This window comes from Polyodon spathula, chromosome 18 (genome assembly GCF_017654505.1).
Source record: "Polyodon spathula isolate WHYD16114869_AA chromosome 18, ASM1765450v1, whole genome shotgun sequence".
NCBI classification, from domain to species: domain Eukaryota; kingdom Metazoa; phylum Chordata; class Actinopteri; order Acipenseriformes; family Polyodontidae; genus Polyodon; species Polyodon spathula.
The window spans coordinates 34,773,170-34,795,705 of NC_054551.1; the positions used below are offsets into that span (position 1 = coordinate 34,773,170).

Genomic DNA, 22,536 nt, shown 5'->3' on the forward strand with positions numbered 1-22,536 from the left:
CTCCCTTTCACCCCTGCAGTTCCCAGTTCCGTACCGCAAGCCAGGGCAGGAGCAGACCACCTCACAGAGAACGCAGCCTGGGAGACAGAGCAAGAGAGAGACACACACACCTGCACATCTCAGAGCACACAGCCTGGGAGTCACAGAGAGAGCTCAGATCTGCACATCTCACAGAGCACACAGCCTGGGAGACAAAAGAGAGAGAAAGAGAGAGAGAGACACACTCTCAGAACTGCACATCTCACAAGAATGCAGCCTGGGAGGAACAGAGAGAGAGAGACACACACAGAACTGCACATCTCACAGAGCACACAGCCTGGGAGGAACACAGACTTGGAACTGCACATCTAACCAACTGGCATCTCACTCCATTCAACTGAACGGAGAGGCGAGGGCTGGAGGTGAACCTCAAACCAGACGAACGCCTTTCCATTCAACTAAAGAGCAAGCTCTGCAGTAGACAGGCAGGTCAGTGTTACTAACTCAGCCGCTAGGAAGAGATTCATTGCACAGTTTATCGATCAAACCAAGCTCTTGATTGCTGGCCTCTTATCTCTGCTGCTGAACAAATAACCCATTGTATGAAGGCACCATCACCATCTCCTCCCCTTTTATATTCATCCATAAAGTCACAAACACAATATGGCAGTCGTGTATTAGGTCAAGATGAAGGGTACAGGGTGCATTTTGCCTGAGGGGTGAACACTGAAAATACTAAGTCGGCAGCTCAGGCAGTGCAAGATAGGTGAGGCTGCATCATGGCAAAACACGCGTTTGAATTTAAACCACTGAATGTTCCCTGAACTGTCAGACTGAATTATTTTACACCCCAGACCGACACGTGGTCAAATCTAGGAGTACACTGATCGGTGACTTGACGCAAGGGAAAGGTGTTATCGTGATGCGGGACTACATTTACAAAAAAAAAATACTGCCTTCAAAACACTGCAATATATTGCTTTGCAGATGTGGTCACACTTGTTCGCAGTTGCGCAAAGGAAAAAAAAAAAAGTTTACCGGTAGCTGGCTCATATACCGGTTCACTCGGTCTAGCATCCCTCGTAGAAGGCTTCACTCTCCCACCGCACCAGAAGTTCAGCGGCTCCTTCAACTACAGAGTCCCGGTGCAGGCGCTTCTGATGGCGGTAGAGGGAAGAAGGCGAGTTCGCAGGACCTCAAGTCCGGCCTGGGCCGCTGAGCAGCTCCTTTGCAGCATCTTGGGTGAAATCAAAAGTATGGACCAAAAGCACAGCTATAGAATGCATTGCCATTTAAAACCATTAGAAAACTCAAAGCAAAACTATTTGAATGCAACCATAATAAATAAAACACGATCAAATACCGATATTACAAATTCTACCGATTTACCAGTATATGCATATCGTGTACATAACAATTCTATTAAAGATGTTTTATTTTTTTATTTTATTAAACTCACTTTGAAAATCTGCTCACTGATTTTATGTTACTGCACAAGGCCTTCGCTATCTATTCGGCAAACAAATGCAACTTACGTTTGTGTTCTACTTAAAATGTATTTAACCATGACATGCAACAATCCAGCGCTGGAATTTCCTCACCACCTCGTTCCTGCAATGGTCTTTTTTTATTCAAGCGTATACAAATAAGAATACTGTTTTGCAGTCTACACTTTTGACACTACAAAAATGATCCGCGTTCAGGGGTCGTTTTCAAAGTTCCAGTATTTTACAAAGGACTAAATTCACAAACCAAAAAGTGTACGAGCATAACCTCTTGCTTCCATAAGATTTTCAGTATTGCATAATAGTTTATCATACCGAGATCACGGTTGCAAGAGAGTCACGCACACGTTACACAAAAAAACGCGGCTTATCCGTCCCCAAAAAGTTTGCGTTTGTTGAGCACCCCTAGGATTGCTGTCGGGCAATACTGTTATTTACACAGAATAATAATAATGTTATTCTGCATGTGTTCCATAGCTTTACATTTGACCAAATATTTTGAAAGGTTTTTAAAGAAAAGCGTCAGGGTGCCACACTTTTTCACAAACACCTTTTTTGAAAAGTCAGTTGTATTGACACAGGAATGTGCACTGGAGTCAAGCCAACTAAACTGTTCAACAGAAGCGGTTTCAAAGTTAAGAACAAGACGTAGGTCTGGACGCCATCTTATGTTACGATGGATTACCATATTTGTATTTCAATGTACCCAGGATGACGTCCTCCGAGTTAGGAGTTAGTTGGTTAAAAGGTTTGCAAACAGAAGCAGTTTTTATGTTCAGGAGTTCTGGAGAATTTGGTGGCGCCCATTTTGATAGTAAAAATTAATCGCAGCAATTCCTGCTTCGCAAACTCGATTTGTGGGTTTGATTGCTGATGGCATACGCGACGTTTCGGTGCAATCAGCCTATTTAGTCAAAGATTTTTTCTCTAAAGGTTTTTTTTTTTTTTTTTTTTAAATGCACCAGGCCGCCATCTTGGACGATGCAGGCGCATCCTTCCCCTTCCCCTTCCCCTTCCCCTCCCCCTCTATTAACTGTATCTACAGGGGATCATACCTCCCAAGTTAAATGTTAACTGGTTACACCTAAGAACAATGCTGTTTGGACTTATATCGGGAGAACCCAGACACAGTCACCTCCTTTCCACACTGCAAATTCACCATAGCACTGCTATCAAACAAGCATTCATTATTTAAAACAACACCACACTGAACACGACAAAACGCAGTACTAGATAAGCGAGACCAAAAAAATGCAACCCGCCGCTCTGCAACACCACCAGCTAATCCCCTCTAACCCACAGCAGCTCTGTCTCGCTTCTGCACCGGCTGTATTTATTGCTGGTCGCCCCACCCACGTAGCCGTGGTGACATACGCTACATTCAGGTACGTGCAAAGTGATTTGCGGCTGCAAAACACCCGCATTGCTTCAGCGGTCTCTACAAATGCGGCGAATGTAAAGAATGGCTTTCCCCTGGCGGCGTTCTGCGCCATCATTACTCTATTTAAATAGAAAATGTATTCAAATGAAGAGCATGGAATTGGGCGGGGATCTGGAATACTAAGCTGGCACAAATATTATAATGTGATGTACGGATTTTGCCTTGCACTTGGGTCTCCAAAAAACTTTGCACCTCCTCTGACAAGGTGCAAACCATTGCAGAAGCAAGTAATTGAGAGCTGTTTAAAAACACACATCAGGAGAGACCTGTCATTGGCCTCAGGGTGGCTTTTCCAGATAACTCAAGCTCAGCCATCAGGACTTCAGCTCCTCAGAAAACTTTTCTTTTTTCTGTGTGCCATCAGGACTTTGCTGCCCTTCCTTTGACATTTTTTTTTTGTTTGGTTTGATTTTCATGCTCCATAAATCTCATACAGCGTCTACCGCTCTCTGTACTCCTAACTCACCTCACCTGTGCTGTCAGTGCGACCGCTAAATACCTCGCTGCACAGGCGGCTCCAGAGGGTTTGAGCATGCAGGGTAACTTGCATTGCTATTAAGCCCCAATGCAATTTAGATTTTGCAGCTGAGGTTGTTTGCACTGCGCCTAACCTTACATCAGCTCCATAGTGTATTTATTGCGCAATCAAATTGCACAGCTCAGATAACGGTTATATAGCAAATTTGTGCATTGAACAAATCTCCAGCTGCTAGGAAGAAATGTTGTTTTCAGGAGAAGTCCAACCAGAAGGGGGCACCGTAACAACAGCACTGTATCTTAAGTGCCCCTGTGAACCCGCTTTGACCAAGTTATATATACTGCATATAAAAAGTGTATGAAAATTATATTATCAGAGGAAACGAAGGAGACAGGCGAGCAAGACTTTCAGCTCTTATTTTAATTACATTTCATGAACATTCACAGCACCATGTGCAACAAAACTTACTGTAATAAATTAGGTGTAAAAGGGTAAACTGGATTGATTTTTTTTTTTTAAGTCTGTACATTTTCCCATCACTGTGGCAGGCAGTGTGGCTCAAAGGTTAGACCCGCACACACGAAGCTTGGGCACCGTCCTTCCAAAGCAAAGCCCCAGCCCTGTTACCTACTGCATGGCTTTAACATCTCTCTGCAAAACTGGGTACAAGCAAGATCCCCATTGTGAAAACTAACGGGGGACCCATTAATAAATACTACCATCACTTAAATATTTTAAAATGTACTGCATTCAATGATTTTTAAAGAATCACTTGTGTGTGATGTAGTATCCTGGGTGTGTGTGTGAGAGAGAGAGAGAGAGACAGTGTGATGTATTACCCTGGGTAAATTCATTTTCCCCAACCCCCTTTAAAAATGCATTGCTGAAATGGCAGAGGTGTAGAAAGACAGGCCAATCTGAGAATTTCAATACTGAGTTTGAGATTAAAATCAGCCTAAGCCTAAATCAAAAGAATGTAGCAGTTTTCTGCATTGGGTAAAGAGCACGGGGTCTGCACCTTTGCCGCTAAAACTTCAATAACTACAAAGTAATTTAAAAAAAAATAATAAAAAAACACAATGCCAGGTGATCACTGGCACAGATGGAAATGTTTTCTTTTCTCGTACGCTCAGTTGTGGCACTACTTCAGTGGCCGTGGTGCCACGCTCACGCTAGTCTGGGAGTGCCCGGTCCTGAGAAGGGAGGGAGGTGGAAGGCTCAGGAGAGCTTGGCTGCCTGCGGAGGGGGTCCCAAAAAGCCGCCCGCCTGTTTGGTGGCAGCCCGGGATGGAGCGAGACCCAGCATCTTCTGGATGTTCTGCTCAAAACAGAAGTGAGGAAACAAAACCGCTGAGCACTGAGGAGAATCGGTCCCTTTAACACAAACTGAAATCAATTAGCAGATCCTCAGCATCCCCTCCTTAGAAAAGAACCAGCGGCAGGAATAACATCCCATACCCCACCCCCCCTTCCTTGCAGTATCCTGCCCTTGTCTTTCCGGGTAAACAGGCTGTGGTTTTCACAGTGCCGCTCTGCTAACCACACTACGTCAGTGCTGTCCACAATGAAACACCAGGCTTCCAAACAAAAGCAGCTTTCTCTGCTGGCACTCTGCCTGTCTCACAGTGCGCCGGGGCTGTGCAAGAACAGCCCTTCTCATTCTAGAAGAGGATTCACAGGAACATTCACCTGCTCTGAGAACCAGCAAGGACTACTGTACGCACCACTGAAAACACAATTCACTATTCTGCATCAGTACTGTTAAAGCAAAAAAAAAAAAGAAAAACTTGGGGAAAATCAATGCAAGCTGGTTGCTCACTTTCAGTCTTAAAAATAAAACTACACTTATCTAATTCTTATGGTTGAAGCTAAGTTAGCATATTGTAGAGGCAAATCTAACGATAAGCTCTGTGGATAGTTGAGGATAGCACGGTGTGCCCGTGCATTAGAAACAGAGTGCCGCGCTCCTCCCTACCTGTCTGATGGACATGGTGCAGAGAATGTACAGGAAGATGAATGAGCAGTCTGTGTAGTCGTCCCCCAGCAGGTTTCGGTGAGACAGTCCCTGGATGTAGGACAGGGGGGCGAAGGGAAGCTTGGCGACCACGCGGCCGTCAAATCTGCAGGCAAGAGCAGAGGTAACAACGCAGAGCAGAGACGCTTAGTCGAGCCAAGGGAACTGGCCAGCACCTGATCTCAGAACTCAGTGAGGTCTGGGGATTCCGGAATCTTGCACTCTCATGTTCCACTGCCTCCATTGTTGACCACATGCTCCAATCAGCAGGGGCAGTGGCTTATTTAGAGTGTGTGCATGGATTCTATTGGTTCACACTGCTCATCTCCCAACACTGGTTCAACCTATAGGAATTGGTCTAACCACAACTTTCATTTCAGTCTGACAGCAATATTCAGAAACACTTGAGTGGTAAGTAGGCCAAATTAATGGATTTTTCCCTATTGAGAAAGCACACGAGTGAGCATTAACATGCAAGTGCTGGTTCTGAGCATAGCTTAAAAAAATTCTGCTGCAAATCAAAAACCCCAACAAAGCAAAAGTAAGTGAAGTGGTAATGATGGTTTAACCTCACAATAATAGTGAACTGGGTTTCTTTCTTAGGCCATAAGGAGAAACTGCACATCCATTCTCAACAGTAGAATGGAAGCAGCCCTCTCTGTGTACAGCCAGTGCTGCATACTCACATGGAATTGAACATTCCCATCAGCGCAGTAAAGCAGAACCCAATGGCAAACATGGACTTCATTCGCACCTGCAACCAGAGACCCGACAATGACAAATTGGGATGCTGGCAGGAAGCATGGTCTAGGGGTTAGAACAGTCTAGAGGAACAGGCTTGTGTAATTGTTAGGAATCAAAATTCAGTAAACAGATTAAAAAAAGAGCCGACTCTTACCATGGAGAGATCTCGATTGTTACTCTTCAGTTTCTCTTCTTGTCTCTCTGTAAAGAACAACACACTGTTATTGCATTACTATAATGAAACGATACCCATGAGTCAACCCTTGCAAGGAACTACTTTCCCCACTTCGACAGAAGAATACAAAAAATAAAATGCATCCAAAATAAAAAGTAAGCAGAAATAAAAAGCCCATTCCACATCTCCATTGCTATCCGAGCACACGCATGCCCTCCACAGTTTACAGTGCTCAGTATTATAGTTTGAGTAGCGAGGGTGCTACTCCAGGGGTGATCCAGGTACAGAGCATTCCTTGTGTGTGATTCATAGTGTTGTTAGGGAGAGGAAGGGCCAGCTTTACCAATCTTCTTCTTCTGTTGTTTCCCTGCAGATTCGGTGATGGTCTCCTTCTTCTTCTCCACTGAAACAGGAAAAAAAAAAAAAAAAAAAAAATCGCTACTGTAATAAAACAAGAGACACATTTCAAACTGGATTCATGATACACACAGCATGTTACATGCACTCACATTTTTTACTCTGCTTTTCAACTTCAGCCTTCAGCCTTTTGTACTTGTCAGTTCTATAGACGAGCACCCAAGTTATACCTGGGCAGGGGAGATGAAAAAACATAATAAAAATCAGAACTTTATCAATTCCAATTCCTTTTCAAAATCAATTCCCAATTCCCTTTTAATTAATTCCAATTCCAAGTCTTGGAATTGATTACAAGGGAACTGGGAATTGATTTTTAAAAGGAATTGGAAAGGGAATTAGAATTGAAAAAACAGGAATTGGCCCAACCCTGCTAGAATACAACTTAGATGGACTTGAATGATCCTGCAAGTAAATGCACAAGCACTGCAAATCGCACGCTGCGCTAAAGCGCTTGCTTAAACAAGGAGTACAGTTTTGGAATGCTTCCTGAAAAGAGGCTGGGGTCAAGGAGCTGCTCAGACCCCTGGCACTGCAGCAGAGTGGCAGGGCTGCAGGGTAGACGGGTCGCTCAGACCCCTGGCACTGCAGCAGAGTGGCAGGGCTGCAGGGTAGACGGGTCGCTCAGACCCCTGGCACTGCAGCAGAGTGGCAGGGCTGCAGGGTAGACGGGTCTCTCAGACCCCTGACACTGCAGCAGAGTGGCAGGGCTGCAGGGTAGACGAGTCGCTCAGACCCCTGGCACTGCAGCAGAGTGGCAGGGCTGCAGGGTAGGCGGGTCGCTCAGACCGCTGGCACTGCAGCAGAGTGGCAGGGCTGCAGGGTAGATGGGTCGCTCAGACCCCTGGCACTGCAGCAGAGTGGCGGGCTGCAGTGGGGGCGGGTCTAGTACAGCTGCTACCTTTGTCACCTGCTGAAGGCAGCAGCTTCGAAGCAGACACATTATCTTGCCAACCCCCCAAAGACGATGCGATCACGCTAACTAAATCCACAGTGCAGATTACTGGATTACCAGTAATGCTTCAGACAGACTGCTCAAAAAAATGCCAGACTTTGCTTTCACCTTCAATAAACCCCAGTGATTTCAAATAAATAAACACATAAATAAAAAGGGGTGAAGCTCAGTTGCCTTTTAACTTCCCCATTTTCTGTGTGAAGCTTAAAAGCCATTTGAAAAAGCACTATATTTATGTCTTCATAATCAGAGCTGAGACACTGGGTTCCAATCCCACACCATAGCCATGAACTATACAGACAGACAGACAGACAGACAGATAATGTAGTTAAAGCCAGGGGTCACAATTCTAACAATTTTTGTCAACAGTAGATACAGTTGTCAGATACAGTAACAGTGGATACCGTTGTCCTAAAAGCTGCAACATCCATGTTTGACCCCGTGTGACCTTTGCAAAGCCACATGACTTCCACTTACACATCAAAGGTCTGGATCAACTAACCAATCCTCTGAAAGTCAGAACTGAGAGGTTCCGTGACAGGAGTAATAAGACACGCATTTTCATTCCAAAGTAATTTAAATTATAAAAAGCAGACCTTTTTAAAACCACTTACAGACACTCAAATTTAAGAGAAACGTTTGCAATGCACCGATTTATTTACCGCACTGGTAGGCTATACCGCCAGCCCGAGCGGTTCTGAAAGAGCTGGCTTTTAAAAACACAAACTGCACAAACATGGTGTTCTGTTATCCTACCACAGCCGCACACAAGCCCATAGCATCAGCTATAGCAGGGCTAGTACTGGTCCTCGTAAACAGCAAGGTAAACCGGATAGGGAAGCATTGCAGGAGTGCAGGCAGGCTGCCCATGCGACTCACCTTCGGCTAACAAAGCCGTGCAAACCGAGATGAACACGATCAGGGCGGTATCTGCAAACATCGTCGTCATCTTGCTCGTTTGCTCTTTTGCGTGGTTTTTCTTGTACAATGTTTTGAAAAGACGTGTGATTGACAGCAGCCACACTCTCCACCGAGGCAGGAGGGACTCGAATTGAATCGTCAGCACTGACAGACACCACAGTGTCCGGAAATAACGAAGAGCGGCTCTTCCTCCGTGATAAACAATGGCATTGTGGGATACGAGCAGGCCTCCAGCCCCTTTCAATATGCTAATCAAAACATGTGGCTTTGTCGATTTATAAGAAAATGAGAATACTACTGTATCAAAACGTGTGACTCTCGATTTATATGCACATCTGTAAAGTGTGACAGACGTGCAGTTACAATGACGCGTAAATCTACTGAAGGAGGCACTCCCACCTCCACGGTATCTGTGGCAGGGACATGCACCCCCAACGCTGGTTAATGAGATTACCTTAGCTTTAGGCACACTGCGCCCCGAGGTATGGTGAAGCATAGGGAAGCATTGTAAAGCACAGAGAGGTCTGGTAAAGCATAGGGAAGCATTGTAATGCACAGATAGGTCTGGTAAAGCATAGGGAAGCATTGTAATGCCCAGAGAGGTCTGGTAAAGCATAGGGAAGCATTGTAAAGCACAGAGAGGTCTGGTAAAGCATAGGGAAGCATTGTAATGCACAGAGAGGTCTGGTAAAGCATAGGGAAGCATTGGAAAGCACAGAGGGCTCTGGTAAAGCATAGGGAAGCATTGGAAAGCACAGAGAGGTATGGTAAAGCATAGGGAAGCATTGTAAAGCACAGAGAGGTCTGGTAAAGCATAGGGAAGCATTGTAAAGCACAGAGAGGTCTGGTAAAGCATAGGGAAGCATTGTAAAGCACAGAGAGGTATGGTAAAGCATAGGGAAGCATTGTAAAGCACAGAGAGGTCTGGTAAAGCATAGGGAAGCATTGTAAAGCACAGAGAGGTCTGGTAAAGCATAGGGAAGCATTGTAAAGCACAGAGAGGTCTGGTAAAGCATAGGGAAGCATTGTAAAGCACAGAGAGGTCTGGTAAAGCATAGGGAAGCATTGTAAAGCACAGAGAGGTCTGGTAAAGCATAGGGAAGCATTGTAAAGCACAGAGAGGTCTGGTAAAGCACAGGGAAAGCATTGTAAAGCACAGAGAGGTCTGGTAAAGCATAGGGAAGCATTGTAAAGCACAGAGAGGTCTGGTAAAGCATAGGGAAGCATTGTAAAGCACAGAGAGGGTCTGGTAAAGCATAGGGAAGCATTGTAAAGCACAGAGAGGGTCTGGTAAAGCATAGGGAAGCATTGTAAAGCACAGAGAGGTCTGGTAAAGCATAGGGAAGCATTGTAAAGCACAGAGAGGTCTGGTAAAGCATAGGGAAGCATTGTAAAGCACAGAGAGGTCTGGTAAAGCATAGGGAAGCATTGTAAAGCACAGAGAGGTCTGGTAAAGCATAGGGAAGCATTGTAAAGCACAGAGAGGTCTGGTAAAGCATAGGGAAGCATTGTAAAGCACAGAGGGGTCTGGTAAAGCATAGGGAAGCATTGTAAAGCACAGAGAGGTCTGGTAAAGCATAGGGAAGCATTGTAAAGCACAGAGAGGTCTGGTAAAGCATAGGGAAGCATTGTAAAGCACAGAGAGGCTCTGGTAAAGCACAGGGAGCATTGTAAAGCACAGAGAGGTCTGGTAAAGCATAGGGAAGCATTGTAAAGCACAGAGAGGTCTGGTAAAGCATAGGGAAGCATTGTAAAGCACAGAGAGGTCTGGTAAAGCATAGGGAAGCATTGTAAAGCACAGAGAGGTCTGGTAAAGCATAGGGAAGCATTGTAAAGCACAGAGAGGTCTGGTAAAGCATAGGGAAGCATTGTAAAGCACAGGAGAGGTCTGGTAAAGCATAGGGAAGCATTGTAAAGCACAGAGAGGTCTGGTAAAGCATAGGGAAGCATTGTAAAGCACAGAGAGGTCTGGTAAAGCATAGGGAAGCATTGTAAAGCACAGAGAGGTCTGGTAAAGCATAGGGAAGCATTGTAAAGCACAGAGGGGTCTGGTAAAGCATACGGAAGCATTGTAAAGCACAGAAAGGTTTGGTAAAGCATATGGAAAAATTGTAAAGCAAAGTATGGAAAGCATGCAAAACATAACCATGGAAAATAACCATGGAAAAAAAACATTTATAAACGTACAACTGGTCTAGATAACACATCTCCAGATTGAAAGATGCAAAAGAGAAAGTTGAGGATGTTGAGTTGGATGAATTGCAGGAATGCTCCTGCAGCAACGAGCCATTGCAGAAAGTACAACTGGTTTTGAGAGAAGGACAGTCGAGGAAGGAAAAGCAAACATGTGAAGTGTGAGTTTCGCACAGCATGTTAAAAAAAAAAAACATGATAAAGAAGACTGAGAAATGCAGAGATTCACAACTGGGGTGTGTTTCATTTAGTGCGGTATCATTATGAAGGATTAGCAAAGGACCATAAGATACAATAATATTTTTTATTCTGTTACATACATGTTAAAACAAATAGTAAAAGTTCAGAAATATATCAAATAGCATGCGTGTTTCTTAAGCTTTTGAGTCCTGCTTTGAAGCTGCTGTAAACATAGCCTGCTCCCTAATTATAATGACATCGTGACATATTATTATTATTATTATTATTATATTATTATTATTATTACTAGCAATAGTAGTCTTATTAGACTACCATAGTAGCTTAACCGTGTGGGATGTTTCATATAATTCATTCATTAAACACACCTGTGCCTAATAGAGACAGTTAAGCGAGAACTGCTGCTGCTGATTTTGAATCTGACACACCGGTGAATAAAGTAGGACGGCAGGAGCAGGGACGTTGGCTTGTTGTGGGGGCGGAATCCAGCGATAACACATCAGTATCATTTCTAGATAGATAGAGGCCACAATGTGTGTATGGCGTTGCTTGTGTTAGAAGCGCCTGTTGGAATGCATCCAGGCTCCAGCACATCACCACACACCGGGTGAGGGAAGGCGAGAGAGTGATTGCATCGAGGAGGAGGAGGAGGAGGAGGAGGAGCAGCAGCAGCAGCAGCAGCAGCAGCTCCACGGCAAAACCCCCTCCGAGCGATTCACCTTACCCAGAGCAAGCATGGCAGGCGACAGCGAGCGGCGGCTGGAAGAGCATGCCCAGAATGACCACGCAAACAGGCAGCCGTTCCTCATCGGAGTCGCAGGAGGCACTGCTAGCGGCAAGGTAGTTTGTTTGTTTAGCTGAAGTGTTTACGTGTGGCATGTTTTATTTGTATTTTATGAAGTGTGTTTAAATGGTCCTTCTGACGCGCTGTGTGATGATGAGAAGCGCTGTAAGTGCCCCGGCGACCGCTTGTCTGAGGCTAGAGCGCAGAGACGGATCTGATCGATTATCAGCAGTCGCAGCACATCCTCGTTCTAACGGGAAATTATCTGCAGTGTTGTACATACAAATAACAAAGTTTGCTCTTTTTAAAGGCAGCAGCAAAGCGATTCATTCAAACAAAAAAATGTATAGTATTTTTCTCGGCCGTCTTCTGGCAAGGCCGTGTGTGTGTGTGTGTTTTATTTTATACAGTCGCTTTTCGGTAACATGAGCGGTTCTGATTACAGTTGAGTACGTCATTGCCAGCAATGCGTGTTCTCTCTTCTGCTATAAGCACGCCAGCGAACACGGATGTTGCGTTTAAAAAGTATGGTGTTGTCGTGTTCTTCACACAGTTTAAACATTCCGGCCGGGTTATTGCAACTTGGTATTTTGGTTGTTGCAATGTCCTTGTGTAGGGGTTTTCCGTGTGGTGGTAAACAATATTTAACACGTTTTATTAACTGCATTTGAAAAGAATATGATTTATTATTAAACCCAAAATTCATGGGCATGGTTAAAGGGAGGGGGTTTGTTGTGGTGTTGCTATTATGACGTTTCCTTCCAAGATGGCTCGGCCCAAGCCAGGCGGATTTGTACCTGTCTAACAGAGGTCTAGCACTAGTGCTGTTAAGAGGTATTCTTTTTGGCCACTATAATGGTAGCTGTATTTCTTTATTGCGGCTCCTGTGAAGAATGATGTCACAGGCAGTTCTGGGGCTGCACAGAACTATTCTGTATGGGCAAACGCAATGCAGTTGGCGTGTCCTCTTGCGCAACAGGAGCACTAACGTATTTCATTAGATGGGCTGAATTTTAGATAACCCCTTCTGAAGACACGTATTGGGTAGGCGGTGGAGGCATTGCTTGCTTTCCACAGCTAATCTTTCCCCCATGCAGAGGAGAATGGTTAGTTTAAAAAAAAAAAAAAAAAAAAAAAAAAAAAACGCACAACCCAGCGATATTGTACTTTTAGATAACATCAGCATCACTAACGCCCCCTGGTATGCTGTACCTGGGTCACCACCTGATATGCGGATGGGCTATGTGATTTCACGCTGCGTTTTGAAGAAGCAGAGTCGACCTGGGTGACCAGAAGCAACATTCACATGACCACCCTTCATATCTGTACAGACTTTCAACATGGCAAGCTTGTTACTGACACTGCCAGCCAAGCTTCTGTGGATTGAATTGTCGGCCCAAATGGTGATGAGTGAATGTAGTGAAATCTCATGGTAAAACCTGGAGTGGGTGAAACTGCTACACAGGTGGAGTCATATTTCCATCCCTGAACTGGATTCATTGGTTGATGCTGGCTCTTCACCTTGGTGCTCCAGCCTGACTTGTGTTTGTCAGTGGTGACAGTAATCTGGTAACTGTCACTAGGAAGCTTGTTGGGTCCCTGTAGTGTATAGGAAGGGAGCACCCCATGCTTCTGTTTAAGGTCTGCTGTCATTCTCTTTATGAATGACCTTCATGACTCAATGGGTCCTCTTGATTGCCACATGTGCTGATGATGCAGTCGTCGCTGCTGGGCTGTGGCTGTAGTGGAATGCAGGGCTGTGTGCCTCACCGGCACGGCCTGGACTCTGCCACACGAACCATAATCGTGATGTTGAGCTCTGGAGACCAATGAACAGATTACTTGCATGCATTTATTGTTATATATTCATTTACTGGTAACTCAAACTGTAAACACTCCACTGACTATTAGAAACCCATAAGAAACAAAGTCAAAAAAACATTTGTCAGTTTTTTTACCTTTTAGAATTAAGGCAATTGGAGGAAAAAATGAGCCCACTGGATGCTCTGATACAATCCTACAGTCACCCCTGCCGATGCCCTACCACACAGTTGCCAGTCCCGTTTTGTAAACAAGCTGTGAAACTGGGATACAAGGCTGTGGGGTCTGCGGCAATCGTGGAGCTGCCATGGAAAACCATTAACTCTGGGCTTTCCTGCAGGAATGAAGGAGGTTTTAATCAACAGACTAGACTGACCTTCACTGCTCACTCTCTGTGTGTGTTTGACCTAGTTACCACGCTGAGCACACTGGATATGTACAGTAGAAAGAACAGGTGAAAGTGTTATGTGATAGGAGTCTTCTTCCATCCCTGAGTTCTGAAGTAGAATTGTAAGCATGTTTTAAGTTGCATTGGTGTCAGGGGAAGGTGGGCTGATCGTGGGTGTTTTTTTTTTTTTCTCTCCCATTTCCAGACCCCTAATTATGGGAATAAGTGGGGCGGTCTACAAATCTGACCCAGATTTAATTTCTGCTTGGACCCCAACATTTAAAACATGTGCCCCCCCCATCCCTCAACCTTGCAGCCTTGGTTTCTTTTTGAAATCAGACATCTTGCCTCAGTTCAACAGTGAGGCTGAATTCTCACTAAAGAACAATGGAAGCTTCGTATTGACGGGAGAGAATGCTGGTCTTGCAATGATGCTATGAGGTCTGTTTGTGTCTGCAGAGAGAGAAATGCTCTTCAAGTACATTTGTAAGCCAAATAAATTATTTCATCATCATTGTCTTCAATAAAAGAACCAATGCTGTAACCTCTTTCTGAATCGTTAATCTGAAACGCTAGTACTGTATAACCAGATGGCCTATGGGGCAGAAATGAGTAGTTTAAAATCCTAGACTAGCAGTATGTCTGTGAAGTGAATTCAAAACCAACATGTCGGGACACGATTAGGTTGCAGGCTCTTGTTTTTTGCATTTTCCATTGTCATCCACAGGGCTTATTTTCATGAAGCCATAGTTTTGTTCTGATTGCTTATCTAAAGCCATGCAAGTAAACATTTGCAATATCTTGATGTTGCATCACTTTTCTTAACACGGCACGGCTGAACCCCCTTCAACCCCAAACAAGATGTGTTGACGCTCCCCCCCCCCCCCCCCCCCCCCCCCCCCCCCCAACAGTGTCCACTATGGGCTTCATTGAACTGCAGTTCCATGTTAACTGATTAATTGCTGAATCCCTACAGCTGAAGTGTTAAGAGAAAGGGCATCGCACTGGGCCCATATCAAGTGTTTGGATTGTGGTTTTATTTAATGTCTGCTGAAGGATTGTTTTTTGTTTGAGGAATGGCTGTCCTTGATGGTTTCACTGAACGTGGTGAGCTCAATGTCTGATAACTCTTCTATAACAGGAAGACGCCACGCCAAAACATGCCGTGCCTTTGTCAAGCCATGGAAGATAACGACTGCTCAGTGTTGCTGACGTGACCTTCATTCCCACGGAGGGCCAGGACATCTTTTGGTGTAGTTTTAATAAAGAAAGAAGTAAACTATCCCAGAGCAGACTGTAATGAGCAGCATGACCCTCAGGCTTATTCCAGCGGCAGTGCTGCAGGGGCCTAGTCATGCCTTGTGCTTTGAGTGGGCGTCGTCGGTGTCTTCCTCCAAGGGCATTGAATCGCCCAGTCACTGTCTTTACCATACAAGCACTGAAAACAAGTACACGTTTCTTTAAAATCGTTCTCTCAATATCCTGACTGCTCCAGATTTTACAGCTAGTATTTTAACTGTAATGTAGACACAGCAAACTGACAGGACAGGTTTGTGAAGAATTACTGGCAGGTAAAAAAACGTGTGTTTTGTTTGAGTAAATTGATAACAAAATGCAGGGGGGGGGGGGTTGGGAAGAGGAAGAAGAGTTCTAAGCGCAGCAGTTGGATAGGTCACAAGCATTATTTGCATTTTATTTGAGTTTTTTATAGCATTTGCAACATCCATTTCAACATTCTCCACGAAGGAGTGGGTTGCTAATAATGCAATGTCCTCGCTGCTGTTCAGTGCAGTGTCCTAACCTGTGTCCACACTGTACAATGCAGTCATTTTTTTTTTTGCCTGCTGGCGGGGGACACCGACAAAGTACAAATACTGCAGTCTAGTCTTTCTTCTTGCCTCTCTCAATACAGTAGAAGTGCAGACTGTCTGCTCAGCACTGGCAGGAGAACTGGTGAAGCCTGCCCTAGACTGCATGAAGAGGGCCAAGTGCTGAGTGTGACAGAGGAGCGCTGGCACATTGGAAAGCAAGCCCTCACCCAGAATACTGATGTAGCTCTAGGTAAGACTGGAGGATCAGAAGTCTGGGGCTACACACCTGTGAGAGAGAGGGCATAGAGGGCACAGTGTGAGCTGTTTGATCTTGTCGTTAATGTCGATTGTCAAACACCTGTGACCTCATTCCGATGGAACATGTGCGGGTTGGACCCCAGCCGTCTGTTTTTAAACCCCTTGCAGGCTCTCTATGGCACTGAAGCAGGGCTGCCTTCCCCTTGCCGCTTGGCATCCTCTCCATAGTGGTACTGCAATGTTTTTTTTTCTCCAGCCCCTCATGCTTCACACAATAAAACAGGACTCCTTGTTGACTGTTGCTATATGCTTCCACAGTATTGGTGTATAGCGCACGTGTGTGTGTGTGAATGTATTCTCACGTTCTGTCATTGCTAACAGAGTGATAACCCTTTGTTTCTGTCACAGTGCAAGTCCTCTCATGCTTTGTTTCTGTCCTGTTTACGATCCGGTCTCCTCTTTACTGTACACATCCTGTGCACTCCTAACAGTGTCCTGCTTGCATTGCATGTAAAGCATGATGTGGAAGAACACGGTCACCTGGAGTCCAAGTTAGATGGCTGTAAAGTACCACAAAGTATTACCCACATCCCTTGCTGCCCCCTCTTGGTGGACATCTGACTACATCCTTCTTTTTTTAATTAGGTTTTTAAGGTTTGTCTTTGTTCTAAACTCTCTCGGGTATGTCCTCGGACAGTGCCCCCTCCTCTTCCTAGTTCCTAGTGCTCTGCGGCAGTCTTTACCTGCCCTTTGTGTAAGCGGCTGGCTCGGCTCCAGTCCTGTCCCGTATTTAAATTGGTAGGGATTTGAAGTTTAACAGGACGTGCTGTGGTGAAATCTCTCTATTCCAAACTTGTTTCCTGTGCTCTCAGGTGGGCTGATCGTTCCTGCTGCTTTCAGTACTTGAAGCTGAGGACTGGGAGCAGGGCTACTGTGTTTCAACCCCTAGGCTCATGCTTTCCACACTGTAGATGTGGACGGGACGTTGCCGTTCTGCTCTGGTGGGTTCGTGTACAGTAGCTTCGCTTCTACATTGTCTAGTCAATGTTCTGAAGTTAGGCGGAAGTGATACAATATGGTAATGTTCCTGTGTCTCCTTGCTGCTGGTTCTTTTGAAAACAGATTCTGGAGTGTTTTTGTATGTGTTCTCTGGGTGATTTTGGGGCCATGTGGCAGCTGGGCATATCTCCCAGTATTTATTTCAGTAACGGCTGTGTATGCTAGCTCTTATTAAACTGGGAGAGACTGTTCCAGGCACTTTTTTTTTTTTTTTTTTTTTTTTTTTTATTTTGAAATGGAAGTTACAGCCACTGCTATTTTGACAAGACGCTTTTATTTTGGTTTGAAGGCCCCTATTCTCTGTTTACCTATGCAGGTGTTGGCTTGCACAGACTAGAAATATTTTCACTGCGTAATACATTCTCATTTCTATAAGAAAGCAGTTCACTCCAGTTATGTAAACATGTTTGTTACTTGTGGGAGCCTGGATTTGTAATGATTTACAGGACTGCTGGTTCAAGCACAGTACATGGGAACTACTGTAGACTCTGGAGCATTGCCACAGCTGTCGGAATGACATTTTTTGTGCAAAGGCAACTTAAGACAATCCACTTTGAACAAGAATATAACCACAACTGTGCCGATCTGTCTTGGCTGTTTTTATATCCTTCCAATGTATTTCTTTGCACTTGCTACTACACCCCTGAATCATAAAGGGACTCCTTTCTTCAAACGCAGCACGCTGCTGTTCCCATGTGCTACCCAGCTGTATTCTGTGATTGTCAGTGTATTCCATTGCAGGTGCTGTTTGGTGAACTTGACTGTTTTAGCCTCTAAGCATACACCGTGCAAACATCGCTGGGTATTTTCTAATGCTGAATTGTGGTTTCTTTTCAGCTCACTTCTGGAGTCTGAAAAGAATGGGTGTGATTTTGGCTGAGAAGAGGCTTAATTGGCTGAACTTTCTGAAGGATTTGGGGGGGCGGGGGATGTCCAACGCAATCAGTTTGGAGTTTTGTTGAAGGCTTATCTGCCCCATATAAATAGTAGCTTGCTATATTCTCTGTATACAGGAGTGCAGGATGACCTGCCTGGTTGGGCTTGAAGCCTAGTTGTGGTGTTTATCCAGGCCCCAAACCAGTGTGTGCTGAATGGAGAATTGTGTTAAGTGCTTGCATTTCATCACAACTTCATGTTGTAATGAAACTCTGCAACATTTATTGGTGCAAGTTATTGTACCCTGCAGGGCAGTATTCTGGTCTATACCTCGCATTAAATTGTATTGTTTCAATAATATATACTGCAGGGCAGTAGTCTGGTCCTTACCTTGCACTGAAATGTATTGTTTTGCTCTCGGTTGGAGCTGTGGTGTTTGGATATGAATGTCGCTAAGATGCAGTTTCTCTCTCTCTCTCTTGCCAGTCGTCGGTGTGTGGGAAGATCATGGAGCTGCTGGGTCAGAATGAGATTGACCACCACCAGAGACAGGTGGCTATCCTGAGCCAGGACAGCTTCTACAGGGTGCTGACCGCAGAGCAGAAGGCCAAGGCTCTCAAGGGCCAGTTCAACTTCGACCACCCAGGTAAGGGGGCGTGAGACAGGGGGCCAGCCCTCCAGACCCCTGGGAGGCCCGTGGAGTGTGCTGTCGAGGGCTGGAGTCCAGCATCCTGGTGTGTTGGTTAGAGCTGTTTGGAGTATTCAGATCAAGCTCTCCACAAACGAGGGGTACTGGTGTTTATGGGGCTAGTTTACCATTCAGAGTGAAGAAACGGCTGCTTTCGTTTGTGTGGATTGCTGTTCTCCACAGTCTTAAAAGCAGCAGTCATTGCACTTTGAATGGTAAATTAGCCCAATTGACAAGTAACTCTCACCAGACTTGCCTACATGCACAGGGAAACTGCAGACACTGTCGTGCATAGTTTAATATAAATGCAGTAGTTGGAATCTGTAGTAGACAGTTTCTTTGGCTGGCTTTCAGGAGCATAGGCAGAAAGGTATTTGAGGCATTCGCTGGCTATAGACTCTGTCAGGCCTGCACTGTAGAGAGTGGTGTGAGCACAGTGTGGAACTGACATTGCAGCAGCCAAGCTCGTCCGGTGTGTGTGTTTCTGGATTCTGGACTGCATCCCTGTCCATTCTGCCACACGGGAGGCTTCCTAATAGCGAAGGCTCAGTGGTGCTGCTTGGCCCTGTGAAGTGAGGGCTCAGTGGTGCAGTGCTGAGAAGGTGCTTTTCTCTTCTGCCCAGATGCTTTTGACAACGAGTTGATTCTGAAGACCCTCCGAGAAATTGTGGAGGGGAAAACCGTTCAGATCCCAGTGTATGACTTCGTCACCCATTCCAGGTCAGCCAAAATATTTAGTTATAAATGCTTTTAACTGTCAACCTGGAATGTGATGTTTTTGTGTGGTACCAGTTACCTGGTTCCATTGCCCCTGGTGGTGTGGTGTGCTAGTTAGTTAACCCATCTCTTCCTACGCTCTGCTCTTTCTCCTCCTCTGTGCTGGGGGGCGCTGTAGGAAGGAGGAGACGGTGACGGTGTACCCAGCTGATGTGGTTCTGTTCGAGGGGATCCTGATGTTTTACTCCCAGGAGATCCGGGACCTGTTTCAGATGAAGCTCTTTGTAGACACTGACGCAGACACCCGGCTTTCCAGGAGAGGTACAGAGCCAGGACAGGAGGGGGCGCACCATCCCTAACCCTCCCCTCCGCACTCCAGCAAACACACAGGAACAGATACAGGGTTCTGGGAAATAACATTTACAAGCCTTCTGGGCACTGTGTAAAGTTAGCTATGTTTGAGATTCTTAAAAACAGAGAAAGCATTTCCTCCACAGAACACACATGCGTAGAGCCTGTAGTGATTCCATATAGAAGTAGCAGGTTTTATTATTTATTTCTTTAAATATACAATTGCATATGTGACGTGTGTAATGGTATACTGTCATGATGCGTATCACAATATGCAGGTCGTCCTACAAGGTGTATTGTGATGGTGTATCGTATGTGGTGTATGAATGGCCATTTTTAATGATGGACCATTAAGACCCACATTAAATGCCTATATACACCCCGGGTGGGGGGGAAGAGTATAGAACCATCTGTTAAGTCTAAAACCTGGAACAGCTCAAGCTGCAGTGCCTGGGTCAAGCTGAACTGTTCTGCTGTGTGTCGCAGTGCTCAGAGACATCAGCGAGCGCGCCAGAGATCTGGAGCAGGTCCTCACTCAGTACATCACCTTCGTCAAGCCTGCCTTCGAGGAGTTCTGTTTGCCAGTGAGTACCAACTGTCCCTCTATCTATACCGGGTGCAGACATGTAGGGGCTCCTGAACTACTGCAGACATTTAAACAAAGCCCTTGAAATACCATCTTCTCCAAGGGGAGCTGCTGATTTTACTCCAACTAAAACTATTAACTTCATTGTGAATTTCTTATCTACTATCTGGTATTCAACAATCAGAATGCACAACATTTAAGTCTCCTATTGGTAGCATGTTTTGATGATGCTTTGCATGGGCACTTGCTTTGAGTTGGTATACCAGCGACATCTTATAAATAAGGTGCTTGCTCTTCTACCATCAGAGTAGGACTGCAGTCATTGTCTGCTTCCTCCTATTAAACCTTGTTGTAACCTGTTATTTCAAATACCCTCCCTGCCCGGGGTGTTGAAACCACCCAGATCATTGTATTAAACATTATTTTGTAGCTGTTAAGCGGATCCTTTTAAAACTGAATTTGACCTGTCTTTGAAACCGCAGTGTGAAGAGGCTTGCTGGAGTCTGCTGCAGTTTAACAGAAATTAGTTCTCTGGGCTTTGTTCTCTAGGACGGTAGAGCACTTTGAGGGGGTTGAGCTGCTTTGAGTCTGTATTGTAAGACAGTCCGGTGCCACTCCCTGCGCAGTCCAGACATGCCTGAGACATGAGAAAAGCAAACCAGCCCTTTTCCTGCAAGCACACACCAGGGAGGCTTGCTGTAGTACTCCTTGATCTTTTTAGATGTGCCAAACGTGATCATTTTAAGCTACACCTGCATCATGCACTAGCCCACAATCCTGACCTCTGACTCCAGTCAGACCGCTTTGATCTTGGTCTGGTGCTGATGGGATTGAACAGGACTGATTTGAGATCGCTTTCAACCCAGTAGCAGGTGGAAACGTGCCATTTACTGGAGGTGTCGCCCCTAGTATATGTTTGTGCCCAGGTGGTATACCTTTTACGCTGCGTTATACTGTATTTTGCCTGCATTCTTCCCTTTTCTAAAATATCCTATGACTGTGTTTTGATTCCAGACAAAGAAGTACGCGGATGTCATAATCCCACGAGGTGCTGATAACCTTGGTAAGCGGCCAAGTCTTGTGATGTAACTGGCTTCACCCTGTCAGTGCCGGGTCATGTGGTGCCCAGCACAGTCTGCTACAATAGAACAGGGTTTGTTTTGTGTGTGTTTCATTTTTATTGTAAAGTGCAATAAAAATCGTTCAGTCTTTTTGCAAGGATTTCAGGGAAGCTATTAAATATTGAGAGGAAGTCTGTTTGCAGGCAGATTGCTTCATGCTTGTCCTTTTTTGAGGTCGGGTTGTCGACATGACCCAGCCTTCGTTTTTGTAATTGATTTAGCATGACTGTAGCTTTTGTTTTAACGACTGCTGTCTGGTATGAGAGACATGTGGTCTCCTGTTTTGACTGGATGTGTTTATACTGCCGGGAGATTCCCTCATCCTGGATTCAGTCTCCTGTTCTGATGTATCTGTATCTACTGAAATGAACATGCCGGGCAGGTTTCAGTGCTTCTGCATGGAGGGAATCTACATAGGGCTGTCGGCAGAATCCTGGCTTCTTTCTCTCTGTTCCTTGTTCTCATGCCTGTGTAGTGTGCACCAGTGACAAGTTCATTTTCTTCTTCCATCAGTCGCCATAAACTTGATCGTGCAGCACATCCAGGACATTTTGAACGGGGGGCTGACGAAACGACAGAACGGCTGTTTAAACAGCTACAGCACCCCCCTGAAGAGACAGCCATCGGAGTCCAGCAGCCGGCCGCACTGACCCCGCCCCCTTCCTGGAATGAGAGACGAGGGAAGTGTTTCATATGTACTGCCAGTCAGCCGCACTGTATTTAATGAGAAAACAAAGCCAACCCACAGCAATGCCTTTTATTTGTACTACAAACTTCATGCTTAAAGTCCTCATTCAGGGACAGCTGCAGGTCATTGGGTGAAGTTTCTCCTGGACAAAAAAAACCGACCCAAATCTGGGGGGAAAAAAAAAAAAAAAAAAAAAAAAAAAAAAAAAAAAACAAAAAAAACCCGCGGCGCGTGCACCACAAGCCACTATAAGAATTGCCTGTTCAGTATTGTGGAGTACGGTAAATAGTGTTTGCATTAGGGGTCTTTTTTAGGCAGTGCAGTTAACATGAATGCAAAACAATTGGACTAAAGGCAGTGCTTAAATCCCTG

At 45.2% G+C, this 22,536-nt stretch overlaps 2 protein-coding genes across 3 annotated transcripts; one reads left to right on the top strand and one right to left on the bottom strand.

Annotated features, from left to right (window-relative positions):
• Positions 1-3,808: 3,808 nt before the first annotated feature.
• On the bottom strand, positions 3,809-8,801 carry LOC121294124 (calcium load-activated calcium channel-like). Its single transcript, XM_041217703.1, has 7 exons — positions 8,584-8,801; positions 6,845-6,922; positions 6,679-6,738; positions 6,315-6,361; positions 6,103-6,170; positions 5,378-5,522; positions 3,809-4,720 (listed from the first exon to the last, which is right to left on the bottom strand). Exons 1-7 carry the CDS (start codon positions 8,651-8,653, stop codon positions 4,622-4,624), a joined length of 567 nt encoding a protein of 188 aa, XP_041073637.1. The 5' UTR covers positions 8,654-8,801; the 3' UTR covers positions 3,809-4,621.
• Positions 8,802-11,393: 2,592 nt separating this feature from the next.
• LOC121294116 (uridine-cytidine kinase 2-A-like) lies at positions 11,394-22,303 on the top strand. Of its 2 annotated transcripts, none has more exons than XM_041217693.1 (7): positions 11,394-11,856; positions 18,500-18,659; positions 19,325-19,421; positions 19,597-19,739; positions 20,256-20,353; positions 21,370-21,418; positions 21,990-22,303. In XM_041217693.1, the coding sequence occupies exons 1-7, from the start codon at positions 11,752-11,754 to the stop codon at positions 22,124-22,126; spliced, it is 789 nt and encodes a 262-aa protein (XP_041073627.1). In that variant the 5' UTR covers positions 11,394-11,751; the 3' UTR covers positions 22,127-22,303. The 2 variants fall into 2 exon arrangements, with proteins under 2 accessions (XP_041073627.1, XP_041073628.1); XM_041217694.1 differs by lacking the exon at positions 11,394-11,856 and adding an exon at positions 16,988-17,079.
• The last annotated feature ends 233 nt before the right edge of the window (positions 22,304-22,536 follow it).

Excerpts from the sequence above, each read along its gene's own strand:
- LOC121294124 (XM_041217703.1), bottom strand. The coding sequence starts at position 8,653 with ATGACGACGATGTTTGCAGATACCGCCCTGATCGTGTTCATCTCGGTT. Across the intron at positions 6,739-6,844 it reads TGAAAAGCAGAGTAAAAAAT|TGGAGAAGAAGAAGGAGACC; the intron begins GTGAGTGCATGT and ends TTCCTGTTTCAG. Across the intron at positions 6,362-6,678 it reads ACAACAGAAGAAGAAGATTG|AGAGACAAGAAGAGAAACTG; the intron begins GTAAAGCTGGCC and ends TGTTCTTTACAG.
- LOC121294116 (XM_041217693.1), top strand. The coding sequence starts at position 11,752 with ATGGCAGGCGACAGCGAGCGGCGGCTGGAAGAGCATGCCCAGAATGAC. Across the intron at positions 18,660-19,324 it reads GTTCAACTTCGACCACCCAG|ATGCTTTTGACAACGAGTTG; the intron begins GTAAGGGGGCGT and ends TCTTCTGCCCAG. Across the intron at positions 19,422-19,596 it reads GACTTCGTCACCCATTCCAG|GAAGGAGGAGACGGTGACGG; the intron begins GTCAGCCAAAAT and ends GGGGCGCTGTAG.